This window comes from Patagioenas fasciata, chromosome 3 (assembly GCF_037038585.1).
Source record: "Patagioenas fasciata isolate bPatFas1 chromosome 3, bPatFas1.hap1, whole genome shotgun sequence".
Classification (NCBI taxonomy): Eukaryota; Metazoa; Chordata; class Aves; order Columbiformes; family Columbidae; genus Patagioenas; species Patagioenas fasciata.
In genome coordinates this window covers 6,242,932-6,261,209 of record NC_092522.1, presented here as the reverse complement: position 1 = coordinate 6,261,209, position 18,278 = coordinate 6,242,932, and the positions used below count along the sequence as shown (strand labels likewise).

The 18,278-nt window shown below is 40.6% G+C and overlaps 1 protein-coding gene across 3 annotated transcripts in view; it reads right to left on the bottom strand.

The window, feature by feature from the left end:
* The window catches only part of SPTLC3 (serine palmitoyltransferase long chain base subunit 3), a 102,379-nt gene that overhangs the window by 12,574 nt on the left and 71,527 nt on the right, over window positions 1-18,278 (bottom strand). For all 3 annotated transcript variants that reach the window (XM_065834642.2, XM_071805682.1, XM_065834643.2), the window contains 3 exons: window positions 15,057-15,162; window positions 7,620-7,839; window positions 5,402-5,528 (listed from right to left, as the gene is read on the bottom strand). In XM_065834642.2, coding sequence (XP_065690714.1) covers window positions 5,402-5,528; window positions 7,620-7,839; window positions 15,057-15,162 — 453 coding nt within the window. The remainder of the gene's footprint in view (window positions 1-5,401; window positions 5,529-7,619; window positions 7,840-15,056; window positions 15,163-18,278) is intronic.

Here is an 18,278-nt window from a genome sequence, read left to right as displayed (position 1 = left end):
CCAGGTTGTAGCGGTGCAAAACTAAGGTTTTTGAATTTACAAAGGAACCTGACACGCAAAACAAAATGTCTTCAAAAGATTGCTGAGCACAGATAGCAGAGGAAAATATTGGAAACTGAGCATTTTAAGAAGCTAGTCTTCCAGTTATACAAAAAATCTAAGGCAGATGGAAATGTTTTAAAAAGGAACCTTTTTAAAAAAACAGATCTTTTTAATGCTAAGCCAAAACAGAAAGCACAGTTCTGCAGCTTCTCGCAAATCCAAATGAGTTCAAATACAAGAACTCAAAGTTATCTTTTAACATAACAAGGACAGCAGATTCATGAGGATAGGGTTTTAGATTTTTCAACGTCCCATAAAAACATATGAAAAATGCCTATTGCTGTTGATGAACTGTAGTTTGTCATGTATTAAACAGAAAAATGATGCCTTTGCAAATGCCGCAATTTGCTTTTTACACCTCTATAATTTATTATTAGTCATCAAGAAAATTGCTTCAGATTTTCTAGCAGTCTTAACTCTGTCTGCTTAGTGGTTCTGTTTTTTACCTATCAAATTTAAGTGTAAAAATGTGCCTTTGGTATTCTCAGGCAGAAAGGGGAAAAAAAAGGTCCGAGGTCACAGCTGGAGGGGCTGTGTTGCATGCAAGTAAGTGTACTTGAAAAATCTGCACAGGGTCCAAACACTCTGAGTCAACTACAGTCTCATCATGGGGATAAAACCACTAAGGCAGCTGCTGAGTTTCCTGAGGTATCTCCAGCCATGTAATGAGAAGCCACGAGGAGAACATACAAAGAATATCTATATTATCAATTATGAAGAGTAAATGCCATGGGAACTTCTGCTTCCTGTATCTCCTAATAAATGAGGAGAGACACATTTGAGATGAAAAGGCCACAAAGCCTTAAGATGGATAAAGTGATTTTTTTTTTTTTAGGCTATATGAACTGAACTGTGGAACTTGCTGCCTTATGTCATTATTAAAGGAAATACAGCTGCCAGAAGTTCATATGCTTTTGAACAGCTCTATTATAGGAACTATGATAGTATCAATGACATTGTGGTACCAAGAATAAATGTGTCTTGTTCTACAAGCTGTAAATCTTCAAAGCGTCCTTTAAAACATGGCATTGAAAAACACCAGGACTTGTACTCTACTAAAAATATGATTTTACATGAAAATAGAAATACATTTTCAATTTTTGTTGTCGTGCTCTGACTCTTTTGATACAAGTCACTCAAGAAACAAAGGACTTGGTCATAGTGAACCCAACCTACCCCTCTATCCCAGGCAGGAACAACCGTACATTATCAATTTTGAGGGAACAACTATCTTCTCCTAATTCAGTATTTCTTGTGCTTCGTTTCCTCAAATCACAGCAGAAAAAAAGGCAAAAGAAGGAAACTGTAATAGCTGGCTGTGGGCTCTGGAATATCCTGCCAGTCATGTTATCATGTCTCACAATGATCACAAATACTGATATGGGACACACCCATACATTTCTAGATGGTTTCTGTGGGAGATACCACGTCTACTCTATGTCTTTGTACTTATGTCAGTGCAAGCCTTTTAAAATGAGAACATCCACATCCAAACTGGAGTCTCCTGCTGCTAAGGAAGGTGAGCACACATCTTGTAAGTGCATTTACAAGTTTGCTGACCACAGAAGAACAAGGAACACCTGAGGTACAAGCACTTGTTTGGAGGGTCTTGTGTTTGCTGTAGTATTTTTTGTAGCCCTTTTTGTTCACAGCCTCTCCAGCCTATTTTCTCAGCATCTCGTTTTGGTCCTAGCCTCCATCCTTATCACCCAATGTGTTACCTGATCCCTGTTGTGTCTCCTTTGCTTGTCAGAGTGTCTTCTCTCTCTAATCTTTCTGGCTCACTTCCCAAAGTGCCTGACAGTGCAGGATGGACACAGGTGCCCAGGCTCCGGGTGGGGGATGCTCTGTTCAGGCCCCCCATACTAAGCTGGAAGATGTTCCTTCATTCAGTGGATCTTGAGATACACCACTCTTCATTTCAAGTAAAGATTTTTATAGAGACTTGTAACATCACGAGACTTAGATGGTAGTTCACAGATATGGCAAAAACTATAAGCTTGGCTATCACATCCCAAAGTCTGGAGAAACTGAAGCTCTTCAGGGAAAAAAAGATTACTTTTCCCCCCATAGATTATGAAAACCCCATATGTATATCTAACTTTCTTCTGAGGAAGGACTGAATCTTTATTGTTGATATGAAAAAATTGAAGCCTGAGACAGATACCTGTTGTGGATAATTTCCAACTAAATAGTTTAGGTTTCATAGTATCATTTTTAAACTGTTAACTTGTAGCTTCCTTCTAATTAAACTGTACCCACTGTGTTCATGCTCTTTAATTCATATTCTGCAGTCAGCCATCCCATATACCAATCCTGTCTTGGAAACGCACACCTTGATTCCTTTCCAAACAACCATATTCTTATTAATTGAAACTAAAGGAAGAAAACGTGGAAGATCGACCATTTGAATACATACCAGGATAAACGCAAGCAGTATTCACTGCACTTCTGGCCTCTGGTATTATCCACTATATAATTCCACCTATGCTACTCTTTTCTGGATCAGCTGCTTAACAAATTAGTAGAAAATAAGTAGCAAGAAATTGAAGGGAATATAAAAGCACAATATCTGGGAAAATATAGAAGATGACTGTATGAAGTGCTAAAAAATATAGAGCAAAGAGTTTTCAGAGCAGCAATTTAAATGACCAAATCAGTCTTCCTTACCTTAGTTTTCAATTAATCTACTGAGGGGTGAGTTATGAAGTTCAGATGTAAGAAAAAGCTGGGTTAACACATTCATCATCCCATTATTTCACACTATTTTCAAGAAGCACCCACTAGTTAACATGGACCTTTTTAGCAAGCACTAATTTAATTCTTTTCCAAAACATGCCAGTGTTTTTCACAAGGCTCCCTCCTCTACAGAAATGTCCTCTGGAGGACAAGCCATCAGTGGAGATCTCCTTATAAAGGATTCCCCAAACCATCCTATGGGAAGAGAATGCCATTTGAAATAAACTGCAAAATAAACTCCTTTTATTGATTTAGCAGGTTTCCAGAGAACAAAGGGTCCATACATCCTGTGGCAACTCTGGTTCACTTGAAACCTCTCTGCCAGGTGTCCCTGCGACACAGCTACGCTCTCACAAGGACGGCTCACATGCAGGATTCACCATTTGCTATGACAGCAGACCCAAAGAACTCAGCCAAGGCTGCTGTTGTCCTTGGAAACAAAAATACCCAAGAAGAGACAGTGCTTTCTTCCTTCTGTTCCTCCCTCCTTTCTAAGCCACCACCTTCCTCTCTCTGATGCCAAAGCAGCATTGTAGTGTGGTCCAGCATCACATTTTTTCCTGTGTTTTGGGTTGCGTTTTTTTTTGTAGTCACAAGACAGCCTAATGAAGGGAGGCCCACATGAAAGAAAAACCAATAGACTAAAATAATGAGTCTGGCTCACAAGGACAAGAAACATCTTTACACATCATAGCCAGCTTTCTAGCCTTTGTGCAATACCCTAAGCTGTGATATATGATTTATTAATCTGTTTTTCTATTCATTTGCATTTTGTATTACAAGACAAATTTTTAAAAACCTGACAGAACACTCGTTTATTTCACAAAGGATTTGCAGAAGCCTTAATAAGCACTTATTTTGTGGAGAAATACAGACACTGTGCCATTAAAGAACACTGCTTCTGAAAGAGAAAATGCTGCAAACTCTCAGCCCTAAGACAGACACGCACATCTTAAAAAAATTCCATCTTGAACCAAGTTCTGCTATTAGCCTGCACTGAACTGCATGCGGAATCACGCTAGCTGAAGATCATTTTTAAGAGGCTTTGAAGGTTTGGAAATGCTCTGTGTGCTGAATGTTTTACACCCGGCATCTCAGAGAGATGTAAATTTGGGAAGGCTCGGTGTAAGGCCGCCCTCTGATGGCATTGCCGATCGCTAGCGCAGAGAGCTGCTCCGCAGGACAGGCTGCATGCACAGTCCCCAAGGTAGGAGAAACCTGTCAGATCTGGTCTCGTAGGTTGAACAGGATGTAGGGATCAGCATCCGCAACCTCGACCTTTCAAATTTCAAGTTGGAAAGAGTTGTTACACTCTGACTTCCCTGCCAAAATGACAAAAGCATCATTTCCTCATCAGCTACACATTGCACTGGAGTTTTGCTGTACTTTGTTATTGCACTCAGCAGAATTTGGCACTGGGGCTGGATTCTCTATCCCTCCTTTTGTACACTGGGGTCTTGCAAATTCTGGCCTCATTGAAGGGCTGCAATAAACATCTTAACAGCCTCGTGTCTATCATGGTTTGAAACCACCCTCTAGGGCACTGCAACCACATAGTGCAGAGCAGTATCCTAACCTGCTCTCATATACTCTTTTTCCTTTCCATTCCCCTTACACTAGTCATATCTACCAGAGAGGACTAATTACTACCAGAGAGAACTAATTACTCTGTTAGTCCTATGCAAGGTAAGATAAAATAGCACAGCACAGTGCTGCTGGACCAGTATAAAAGAGACTGCAGTTCAGAGCAGAATCTCTATCTTCAACAGCATGTTACACAATAACATGACCGTCACACATTCTTGACAAAAACTATACAAATTCAAAAACCACCAGCTTTTCCCTGAGTTGGGATTAAGTCCTAGAACACTGAGTACACATCAATATCACACAGTTGTTTTGTTGCTTGCTGTGTAGAAAGCACATTACACAGAGGACTGGACAGTAGCTGTGTCTGCAACTTCAGGTGAGGAATACAAATAAACTTAGTTTTTCATAAAGACACCAAGTAGTCAATTCTTCCGGGACAAAATATACTTCCAAACTAGCTTCAGGACACCATAATTAACTCCTGATTGAGGTAAGAATTATTATAATCGCATAGTCTTACTATTATTTAACATACAATACCGGGTTTGAAATTCTGCACCATGCTTGAGTTGCTTGTCATTTTGAAGGTTTGCACCTACAAAGAAGCTAAACTGACAGCATTGAGCCCATAAATGAAGGCATGTCCTTATGAACCCCTCCTACAAAGTCAGACTCAAAGGACAATTAATGTACTTCTATTTGTTGCTGCAAAGCAGAGTGGGCTGGCAACTACAGACCCAGAATTCCAGAATATTTCCATTCCTGCTGCATGTGGATGAGTGTGGACAAAGAAACAGAGTTGAGAGTACTTCGAAGTATGATGATTTGGATATTAATTTTACAGTTAGAATTATTTCCTTTGCATTGAATTACTAAGCTATTTTACTGCTGAATGCCATTTTGTTTGCACCTGTACACAGTAAATGCTCTGGCAGTAATTGAATAAGCAAAGTTAAAGAAGGTGGCTTACCTTGTGTGGTTCCGTCTAGTCCCATGAGACATTTCATCGCCCTGATTATTTGCTCTGCTACAGCTGGACACATAGATGTGGCGTACACAGCACTGTGAGAATGAGTTCGTAAAAAGTCCACAAGCTCCTTGCACAAGCAAAACAAAGCATGAATGAGCTTTGAGCTGGCCAAACAGCAGATCTCCCTCTTAACTACCGCAGGAGTGAGAACATGCAAAAGGATGAGGATGTTTCACTAGTTATCGGTTTGCTTTCTTGGCTGCTACTGTTAAAGCATGGTCTAAAGAAACATCAGGCAGGTGCAAATACTTTACCATATAAGTGGGGCAACTACAGCTGTAACAGAAGTCTGAAATAGAATAAAGTTTACTTCTGTACTAAAACTTATTATAAAGGAGCCAAAATAATTTAAAGACCAATGAACAGCTGCACGTAAGTACTGCTCAGCTCTGGGAACAAAGCAAAGCCTACATGACAACAGTGTAGCTCCTCTGCCACAAGAACTAACCTGAGAAAAGCTACCTTACTGGAATCTATCTTTGGCTATTCCCATATAAATTTCTTTCAATTGAAAGTCTCCCATTGTGGCAGGGACTGTCATGTATAGTTGCTTTAACATTTCCTTGTATAAAAAGCACTGATGTACTGTAGGCATGTCTAAAGCATAAGTAACTCTCCTGAATCCAGGACACTGTAAGAATTCAGAACTTAATCAATTAAGACCATCCTTGTTATGACAGCTTGTATCTCCTAGTGCAAAATATCAGAGTAACAGTTACCACGCTAAAAGCTGAACCCACGTTAGTGAGAAAGTGCTAAGGCCTGCTTGAAAACTGCCTTTGATAAAAAAAAAAATCACCAGAAAAACCAAACCAAAACAAAGAGAGAGAGTAACCCAAACTATTGCCAAAAATCTGTATGAGTCTATGCAGTAATAATGACTGACCTAAGCTTACACAGGTTATGCATTGCTATATTGCAATTGTAACCCTAAGGGGTTGATCAAATAGCTGAGCAGGCTTCTGTGCTCTAGGTGATGCAGTTACCAGTGCCACAGTGAGTTTTTTGCTGCAGAAATAAACGTGTGCAGAGTGTTTTGGGTGAGCAGCTGCCCCCAAGGCGCAGAGGCCTGGGGCAAAGCTTAGTGATACACACAGGCGTGTAAAGAGCAACCCACTTTCATTGAAGAAAACTTCCAAGGATTAGATGATTAATTACTGAGACTGCTTTACACAGGTCTAGGCTTCCTATGATTTCTAGCCACGTTTGCAACATTGTCTTTGGTAAGAGTTAAACCTTCAGATACAAATTCAGTAAGCAAAGGAAACAAAGAAAATTAATTCTTGATGTATTGTGATAGCCTGCTTTTAAAACTCCAGGGGCAAAACCAAAAAAGACAGTAAGAAACATATACTTTTTATTTTCTTATAGCCCTTTTATTCTACTTAAGTGCTACTCCTATTAACGTTATCCTAACAACCGTATGGGATGTCTTGACAGGTTTCAGCAAACTGCTTTAGAAATACATTCAGCAGGATAAGAAAAGGGTAAATAATCAGCAACTACTTGATATCTCTGTCATGCAACAACACCAATAACATTTCACAATGGTGTTGATTATGCTTTCTCTTCCACTACGCCCCCAGTTAAAGCAAGCTCAGCTCTACTTTTTGTTGACATCCGTTGTTGGCAAGAGGTGGTTTTGTTAAAAGTATGCAGAGCAACTGAGGACACGGATTTCACTATTGCAAAATGCCCTAAGTAACCCTCTTTCTCCATCCTCCTAAAAAATGTGACTATGACAATCCACAACTGTTTAGGAATTTTATTATCAGTGGATGAAACTGTGGCTTTAATCTCTCAATATTGCTCCACACACTGTTTACAAATGTGAAACAAAAGTAACAAGCAATTTGCATGCAAATTGATGCAGTGAAGTATATTTAGCCAACCACAACGTGTCTAAACATTTCCAAGACAAACAACAATCATCAGGGTGGCACAGAAATACCCAGTCCAAGCAAATTACATAATACGAACATGAAACAGAAATAAGGACGTATGATTGTTTGATGAGCATCTGGGATCCAGACAAAAATGGTACTAACTTTAGAATAGTGCTCCTGCAAAGTAGTCTACGTGAAAAGATAGTGAAATACATCATAAGAAAGTAATTCCCCACTCCCCTGAGGTTAAAATGTGTATGTTTTCCTTTTACCTTTTTGCCAGCTAAGTATCCTCCAGCTGCGCCAAAGCTCTTTGTAAATGTTCCCATTAATACATCAACATCATCAGGGCTCATACCGAAGTATTCCACAACTCCTCGGCCCGTTGCACCCACTGCACCGATGCTGTGAGCTTCGTCCAAGTAGAGGTAGGCTTTGTATTTCTTCTTTAAGGAGACTATCTCTGGCAGGCGTACGATGGACCCTTCCATGCTGCGGATGGAGAGAATCATGGATGAACAACAAACCCTGCTTTCTGTTTCTCTCTAAGATACTGTCAGAAAATACAGGCATTAATTGCCTTGCTCTGTGAAAGATCTTTTGGAACCTCAATTTGTTTTTACAATTAGAAGAAAAATTGCAAGCCTTTCCCATCTGCAGGCGAGTATAAAACAGTCAAATAATTTTAGGATTCAAACAATCAAAACCAGTCAAAAAGCCTATGAACATTTGCAAATTTTCAACATGCCAGAAAAGAGAAGGAAAGGTAGACAGCAAGGGGGAGATACCCCAAGCAGCACATTACAATTTGCTGCAAAACAAACGTTATAATGAATTAAGGAACCACTGTAATTTAGTCTGGTCCTTACTTACTTCATCCTCAGCTACTGCTGCAATATTTGGGGCTAGCAGCTCTAGTGCAAATGACCCCTGTGCAAAGCAGGGGTCATCTGCACTACTACTATTATTACACAGGAGATAGACCACCTGAAAGGAACAGATGGTGCCATAACCCAAATCAGCCCCAGTCTTCACAGTGGACAGAATCAGGGATTAGGAAAAGGGAACTCAAATCCTCTCTTGCCAACAGTTTATTCCAGTATGCACTTTTTAGGAAATACAGCCTGCTACCCAGTGCTCAAAGGAAAAAAGTTTCCATTCTTTTCATTTTTACTTTCTTGCAGCCGCATAGGAAAAGGAAATATTCTGAGCTTGCACTAATAGTATATCAAGATTTGTAGAAATAAGAAGAAATAATAATACTTTTGTACTGGTCGTAATCACGCCAGTAAGTTAGAAGGCACAGAGGAGCTATACAGCAAAATGAAAGCCCAGGGAGGGAGACAAATCAGAAGTGAAGTATCAATAGTATTGCTGTGAAGATTGTTACATCTTGAAAACCTTTGTGAGATAACTACAGCTATGCTTGGATACGCTCTGATGCACTCAGGGTTCATTTCATAAGGAGTTAAACATGTTGTCTTACACTAGCTCTAGTAAGCAGGTCTTCAAATGCTAAATACTTTCTATCAAACACAAAATGAGTGTGCTGTGTGCCAGGAAAACTAGTGTTCCATGGCTAAGGTGTATTGAATCGCAAATACTACAAGAATTTCAGGTAAGCAGAAACATCCAGTTTGTTCACAAATAGCATGTACAGCACAGCAGTGCAATCAGCACAACTTCTGGGCAGTTTTTAGATCCTGGACCAGTGGCTTCCACAGATTGTTTTATTGCCCCTCTAGCTGCACTATGCAGCTGGATGGCTGGTACCACAAAAGGGGCAGGATGTGCTTTAGCACCTGGAAAATTTCTGAATGCTTTTAGTGCTTCTTTCATGCTTTGGTCTCCTGAGTAAGCCTGGAAACAGCTTGGTCTCCAGTTTTGAAGGAGACCTGCCCATTGGCAAGATTCCATTAGTTTGAAAGAATAGCACGGGTGACCAGCTATAGACAAGGGTTGCCTGTGCTGTTCACACTGGGAGGTTCAGAGAGCCTGGCTGTGTGTGCCAGGAGCCATGTTTTTGGCTGTCAGGTGACTGCTGGCAAATTTTGCCCTTCTGTCTTGCCCACCCATAGAACAGGGAGCTGTGGGGCTATATATCAGCACCATGGTCTCCCGCAGCAAAGAAGGATAGGGTGGTACTACAAGCTCCTGAAGGTTGGGCTTGCTCACTTTGCAACTGAGGGAAAAGCAACTTGAACCACCACAGCTGTTTTCCTAAGAAATACAAGGGCAGTGCCCGCAGTCTTCACATAGCCCACAGTCAAAGTATTAATCAACTGAAAATGACACCGAGTCACTGGGCATGCTTGGGCATGCAGCATTGTATGTGCTGGGGATGGCAGCTTTCGGCTGTTTCTGGTGGGCTGCAGGTTGGCTGTATGGTCAGAGAGTGACAAGTGAACAGGCATCCCAGCCTCCACCTCCCAGCAATTCTTGGCCAGCGAAGGACAAAAACAGTTTTCCCACATTTACATGGACATCGTTAAGCTTAGTGTCTCATGGAGATTCAGAGGGGAGAAACAGTATTTATCTTCAAAAAGACAAGAGTAAAATGGTAAATTAAAAATACAGGGCTTGGTCTGCTGTGTATTTGTGGAATGGAAGCAAAGTTTCTGCTGAATCCCAGAATACAGAGAGCTGGTATGTGGCTGTTGCAATATTTAACCATTTAGAGGATTTATTGAAAACTTTTCTTACTAGTAGGAATAGGAAGATTTCTCTTTGAACTCTAAGCTGTTTAGCAAAACGGGGCACTTGTGTTCAGTGTCAATGTTGATTTTCTGCTCTCGAAACATGTTGGCTGACATAAATGTTACAATAGTTGACAGAGATCCTAACATGGCCTTGAAGTGTCCATGGAGGAGATAAAGCACTGTTGGTTTCGGATTCATTTTCTGTGCTGCCATTCAAACAGGCCTCAGCTTTCCTGATGGCAGAGATGAGAATGTTTTGCTGCCTACTCTGTTCTTGGTCTCTCTTTTGACTCTGGGAGATGGTCTGTGATACAAACACCACTCTGTTTAGAATTGTTCCAAGATAAATCTCACTTCACATAACCCCTTGGGTAGCTGAAATGGAAAGTTTACTGAATCCTTCAGTAAATATTAATGTCAACAGAGTTTAAACCAAAGAGACAGAAGTGAACTGTAATCATTCTGTCTCAGCCTGGTGGTGTCACTTTTACAAAAATATTGATTTGTTTCCAGATCTGCTCAAGCACACACGGCACATCAAAAAAGCTGGATGCATATGAACATAAGATGGCTCTACCCAGAGAAGATGTTCTCATTACGTGGTATTATATCCTGTCTTGTAGCAAAAACTATTAGTTTGGTGGCAGGGGTGTAAAGCTTCTCGACTGCGACTGACCCTCATCTCCCTTGTTTGATGGGTGGGCACAAAAGCTTGCTTCGAAACACGCTCAGTTTGAATGTTCCTCCAGATATGAGGAGACAATACAAAATTTTGGGATCATGGTATTTTGAAGTTTTATCCAATTCCTGCCAAACCACTGAGATTCCTCCTGATGCAGCTGGTGAATTGTGGAGCCAGGTGCCTGGAGAGACAGGAGGTGTGCACGCATGCTGGTCACTTCACTTGGAACACAGGCTTGCTCTTGACAGCATATTGACAGTTTTGTCCAGTTTATTTTGAAATTTCTCAGGAAAAGAGTCTTCTACACCCTAATATGGTACCATAGTTTCTTTTTTCTTCCCCCATCAGGAGAATTACTTTACTGATGTTCAATCTATTATCTTCTTCATAATTGCATCACTAAACATCTCCAAACATGCCTTATACTACTGCTATCCTTTCAAAATCCGAAAACTTTCCGTCGCCCTTTCAAGATACTTCATAATTGGGAAAATCCCTCCTTTTCTGATGTGTTACTCCCAAAATGCATGCATTCCATTTTAGTGTTTATTTTAGGTATTGTTTTCTCACATAAACCTTGCATATTCATATAACAATCTCTGTTTTATAATTTAGAGCTATAGCTTCAAGGAAACCTTCCAACTCTGCCCTCTAGTACAACCTCATACACTGAAATGACAGAAATGTTCACCTTTAATGCTGGTCTCTGGCCAAAGACATTACATGTTACTCCACTCTCTTCTGGAAGTCTGGTCACTTAATCCCAGGAAATAAAAAATAACCCTGATAAATTTCATATGGTACGGGCATTGAACCCCAAGGAACTTATACTGCACGTGAAAAGGCATTAGACAATACCTAACCAATCAGAGAATTATTTTCTGAGCTGGAAGGGAAAAATCTCCAAGTTAAATTCAAAACAGGGAAAAAAGAAATGAAAACAACAATAACAAAAAATCTGTTTTGATCAGTTTCTGGTGCTCCTGCCCTGGGCCTTGGCCTATCTGACTCCAGGCAAATATGTGTGCAAGAGAGCAGAAGCTCACCACAAACCATGTAAGAACACAGTAACTGATTAATCCCGAGCTGGAAATCGTAGAAGCCAAGGAAAACATTAGTTGGCATTTAACTAACAGAAATACGATTTAGCAAGTCAGTGTAACATGTGCCCTGGACACTGCCAAAACTTTTTCATGCTTTTTGTACTGAAGATTGATGGCTAGATGGTCTCTCTCAGTTTGGAACGCAAATGGAATATATTTGCTCCTAGGCTAGTCCAAGTTAAGAACCAGTTTTCACTAGTAGTTACACTTACTTCTGATTTTTTTTTCTTTTTAAGATAATAGAGACATTAAAAAGCAAACAAACATATACTTATTGCTATTTATTTGACTTGTAGCTTGAGTGCTTCCCAAGTTGAGGGGCCAATTCTGCATTCAGTTGTAACCAAGCAAAATCTGTGACTTACAGTTTCAAACTCAAGTCTGATTTCCAGAAATGCTCATGTTGGCTAACAATGATCCTTTTCAAATTTTGCCAGCTGTTAAGTCTGGGCTCATGCACAGTGTAAACACTTTAACATATTCCTAATTGAAACAGAAGGCATTTTTTTTCCATACCATCAAATTTACCATCCTAAGACTATGGCTTCCTATATAACAATATATATATATATATATTTTTTTTTTTTTTTAAAGAAGGAAAGCTTAGTGTTTCTTTTGTGTCTCTGGAAAAAACATTTCTGTAAAAAATTGCCAAGCCAAACTTGCAAGCCAAGACATTTTAACCTGGAAAATAGCTCTGAACAAGTTATTTAAATTCTGTGTTAGTTGTCCCTGAAGCATAACTTAAGTCCTTCAATGAAAAGAAAAAAACATCAATATTAACTATTGTAAGAAGAATAAATTAACAATACTCTACCTTCTCTTAAACCTTCTAGATTTGGTATCTGGCAAATCTTCAAGAAAACTAACATTAGCCAATATGGGGTTGGAAAATTTTAGTCTTTCAAAAATCATGGGCCAAGAAAGGAAAAACATGAGTATTTCTATTACGTCTTTCTCCAGTTTTTCTTTCACACATGAAATGTTATTAGCTGCTTGCTGGATTAGACTAGATGGCCTGTGAGTCTGTTCCCAGCAGCACTGTAAGGACAGATGAGCTGCATGTGACTCGGGCTGGCAGTGACAGCAGGGACACAACCCCGTGGGGTGCGGTGGCTTTCTCCCACAAGTCTGAGCAGACTTGCTTTGCAACAAAACCACAATCTTCAATTTCTGATCTGCATAGACTACGAAAACAACTAACCAACCAACCTAGCTACTACTAGGGCTAGTTTCCAATGAGAGACTGGTACAGAGCTGAACTCTGTTCTTCTTTTACTTTGTGCCTTTCACAAGCACAGACGCTCAGGGCATGAGAGATCTTAGCATTACTCAGCCCTTATGAGGCTGAAAGAAGTTTATGGTACCTTTTTAGTGAGGTTCTCTAACATGCTTTTATTTTGCATTCCAACAGCAAGTTCTTCAAACTTTTGAGAATGAAATTTCCTTTGGACTGCAAAATTAGAGGAAAAGAAAACTCCGTATCTAATACATAGGTAGAAATATAGTTATTATAGTTGCATATATCTGACAGTGCTCAGACCAATCTATGCTTCTGTGTCACCAGTCTACTTTCTTGCTCCCTAGTGGTCAGTACAGGGGGTAAAGGATTTAAAAGTGAACAAAGCTCAGCAGCTGGAGCATTTTCTGCAGGCCATAAGACTGATGGGAATATTTGTCAGTAAAATGTTGGTGGTCCACTTAATTTCTACATGATCAAAGTCTTTAAATCTGAGCTTTCCTTTAGTAGTGCCAAGCTATGTTTATTTGCAGTTTTGCTCTGTTTATTCTGCTTGAAAGGAGATATTCAGCCTGCTTTGGATCAGCTGATCTGCTGCCAACCTGTTTCAGCTCTGAGTGACAGGTGTTTAGATAAGGACTGATTTGTTCTCTTTGCAGATGCAAAATGTTAGGTCGAAAGAAAGCCCTGACAACTATGAAGTTGTGATGACAGGAGATTGTAAAAGATTCTGTATGAAAAAAGCTAATCAGCTCATCTGTGCTAGCATTTCTCAATAAAATGGCATAAATGATTGCCCATCCAGACTGGCTGTATTTCAGCAACACATGACATGATCCCTGCATGAAAAGTTTAATGTTGCTTTCATAAATCATGTCACATCCTGTGAACAAATGGTTCTGGTTCCCTTCTCTGTGGTGTAGGTGTCGCTACTCCCAAAACTATCTTTCTCCTACTCTCCCATCTCTCATCATTACCACAGTAGCCTTGCCTAGATCCCTGCTCATCTCTTATTGTCCAGATCCCTGCTTCTTCAGACCTTTCCTCCTCTTCCTGATGTCCACCTCTCCCTCCTCCAGCCCCTTGCCCACCAGCAGCTTCCCCTCTGTGCCATCCACCAGCCTCACAGCTGCCTGCCCCAGAACCTTCCCCTGGCTTGAGCAGCTGCCAGGATGAAGCCCAGGATGGTGAGCCTGGCTGGCATCTCTGCTCTGCTGCTCAGCTCTAGCAATGGTTTCTCTTTCTGGTTGGGTGTGTAGGATGCAGCACACTAGTGAACCAGACTTATCTGACTAGGATGCTCTATAATTACGTGGTATTATCGATGTTGATATTACCTGACGAATTCTCAAAGGCACTCCTCTCTTTCAAATTCCTCCATGGACTGGGGCTACATGAAATGCTACTATATAATTCTTTGAAAGCCACTCTTTTCATTGTTTTTCCTGCTAAAGTGTGAGTCCATTAGACCCAGCACCAACTACTAGAAAGGTGCGTGTATCACTTGGCCTAGGTGTAGCCTGAGTTTTTAAGATTCCAACATTTGCGTAAGAACTGGGCATGCAGAACTTGGTTAGTTCTGCGTTGCTGTCTTTTGATCTGCCCATGCATAACAAACAACTCAAGAAAACTCAGCTTATTCAGCAAAACAACTCACCTACCATAGCCCCATGAATTTTATCACATCTGTGACAACGTACAACAGCTGAGGATCTGTTTTGCTCTCACACTACCTCTCCCAATCCAGTGTGATTTGCTAAATCAACATTCAGAACAACGCAGAGGATCTAACTGGAGCAAGTTACACCAGGGCTCAGACTGATGTAATGGAAATTAACGTATTTATAAGATCACAGAATGCTATTGTAACCTCCACTCCCATCAAGATTTCTCTCAGATAGCTAAAGTCAATGTTCACTTCACTCAGTATATCATTCTGTGCTCAGAAATGAGAGAGTATTCATGCTTCTAAAAGACAAACATACCTGTAAATGCCCTCCACGAGGATGATAATTTTTCTCCATGCTCTGTGGCTTCGAGGCTGTCCATATATTATTGCGTCCCTCAGCAAATTCTCGAGGCTCTGCATATCTATATTTAAAAATAAGAAAAAGCAGAAAGGAAACCATTAACCAAGGTTTTTCTAAAGAACTTTTGATTTTCTACTAGGTGCTATTTTTTCCCCCATACAGAAAAAGACAACATTAAAAAAATATGTCCAGAAGATAAACTTCCTTTATTAGTAAGCAAGACTCAGTGATTGATTTAATTTCCTTGAATGCAGAGGGGTCTGGAGCACAAGCGTGATGAGGAGCAGCTGAGGAACCTGAGGCTGTTCAGCCTGGAGAAAAGGAGGCTGAGGGGCGACCTTATCGCTGTCTGCAACTGCCTGAAAGGAGGTTGTAGCATGGAGGGAGTTGGCAACTTCTCCTAAGTAGCAAATGATAGGATGAGAAGAAACGGACTCAGGTTGTGCTGGGGGAGGTTCAGATTGGATATTCAGAAAAAATCCTTCACGGGCAAGGTTATCAAGCAGTGGAACAGGCTGCCCAGGGAAGTAGCAGAGTCACAATCCCTGGAGGAGTTTAAAAGACATATAGATAAGGTTCTTAGGGACATGGTTTGGTGCCAGAGTTATGTTATGGTTGGACTCGATGATCTTGAGGGTCTTTTCCAACCAAAATGATTCTATGAAAAGGGAACCACTTTGCTGAAGCACTGAGAATAACTGCCAGCAGTTCTCAGTATGGGCTGCTGATGCTCATGTCTCAAGGCTTCTGAATAGTGAGTTTTTGGTTGCCTTCCAGCATCACCATGGGCTCATGAATAACACGATTGCTTCAGCAAGTTTTGGATTAGGCTGTGTGAAGCACATCAGGATGGCAGCAAGAGAAATCTGGTCCTTCTCAAAAAAGAAAATGAGTGAAACTTCTTCGATGAGAGAGGGAGAGACAAGTGGATACAAGCACATGGTGTGGATAGGCTAATTCGGTCTCAAAATGCTTGGCACCTGGCAGGACTTTGATATAAGGAGGCCTGGAATAATGTTAGAACCTCAGCTGCTTTCTCGAGGGCTGAGTATTGGTAATCTAATTCTTGAAGGAAAACTACTAAAGGTTTGAAAGACATGGAAGAAGCGGGAAAAAACATCTAAGGAATAAGTGTCGGACCAAATGTGACTCCCAGTGCAGAGTTTAAGTCTAACCAGCATTCTGGTGTCTCCACATCAATGAATGCTCTTGAAAAAGAATTACTTTGGTACTTTCAGGAATTTGGATTGACGCTTCAACATGTTTTCAAAGAATGTCTTACAGAGCCTCATAATACGCCAAGGAACATTACAGATCAGGTAAAATTGTGGCTTGAGAAAAATCTCTGGCATTTTTTTCACTATATAACCCCACTGTTTCAGCAACACATCTTAATGCAGTTATTTTAACATTCTAAAATAGTACAAGGCTAATCTGCAAAATTCAGTTGTTTCAAGTGAAGTACATACACCTAGATATATTAAGAATGACCTATAGTTCAGCTTCCACCTGACTGGAACCAGGTCATTTGCGCAGTAACTGTCTATCATGAATAACCTATGACCTGAGAGATGGTCAGGTTACGACCTGAACCCTTCATCCTAACACCTCATCTCTTGCTAGTACCATTTATTGATCTCAATGAAAGATAAATTTCTCAGAAATAACGGTGCCACTCTGCACCTTACCATGTAACCTCTTCACCTAGGCAAGACCTTGCTGTAATTTACAAAGCACAACACGTGCACAATAAGTAGCCCCTTATTTCAATGGTGCAATCATCTGCACAACTCAGTGAGCTGCAAGATGGAAATGCTATTATGAAATGCAGATGGCACAGTTTCCACTAGATGGCAATCAAGGAAATAAAAGTTCCTTGGTGCTTTAAAAGGGGAATTTATAACCCACCTGAACATTTGCAGTACATGCATGTTTTATAGAAAAGAGCTGCTCACCCTTTCTTTGTTTTGAGGAGATAATATTCAGAAGTCCTTTTGAGTTCTGAGCATTAAAGGATTCCGCAGGATGACAGAAAGCTCACTCAGTCACTCCAAGTAAAATCTGGGCACCTGCTTTTCTTCATTGAATTATTTCTCTAAGAATGTCATCATCATCATCTAAATACTTCTGGACTTTTAAAACCCTCCTCTGAATCAGACAGAGTCTTTCAATTCAGTATTCTGTCCATATATATGTCAGTCCAGATTGGACCTAGACTTCAGGAAAGTCAGTTTGCCCAACCCTCTGAGCTAAAAGCATGGCTTGAGCATTCAGTTGTTTTAATATACATCCACATGAGAAGAAAGACAAGAGGACAGAGAGAAGTAAAATGTATATAACTGTATGTATACATGTATGTACACATGTATGTTAATAGCTCCTCTGTCTGAACGAGCATGGAACATGAGACTGCAGATTGGGAAGAACATCTCCAAAGGACGTCTGTTTGCAGGATCAGTGCTGTCTACTTTGGTTTTGATGCCTCATTCTGGAAAACACGTATGTGTGACCCTTTCTTAGGCCTATAACAGTCAACATGTAATTTCTTTAGGTGTAAAAGAATTTTACTGACCTTTTCATGCTGTGCTTGTAGTGTCTCATTTGGAAAGAGGAAATTGGGAGGAAAAGAAAATCTGTTACCTTTAATCTTCACTCCCAAAGGCTGCTTCTGTTATTCAAAGTGAAGATGCAGCACTCTCTATGTGCTTATGCTTAGCCTTTCCAGAAAGTAGGATGTACGGAACGCCAGGAAAAACAACAGTACAATCCCAGGTGGCTTTTGGATATCAAAATTATTTTCCCATTAAATACAGTTAGACTGTGAAACACTGGGACATTGAGATGAGTTGCACAAGTCCATCTTGAATAACCAGTTATGGGGAAAATAACTGTCCTTTATTTGACCATCACCAGCCCAGGCTTTTCAGCGGGTCGAAGTGAGCCTGGAGCTGGGCGGGCAGCCGTGTGTCACGCTGCCTTCAGTGCAGGTGGGACTGCAGGCTCCTGGAGAGGCCCCTGCCCAATTCCAGGCCCACTCAGTGCCTCTTCAGAGTGAGACACGGCGTCTCCACCCTCGTCCTTACATTGCAATGATGGGGATGTCATCACCATCCCTCTGCGTGGGCTGGAAATCTCTGCTGTGATGTCAGCTGAATTCTTTTTAATTAAAATAAACAG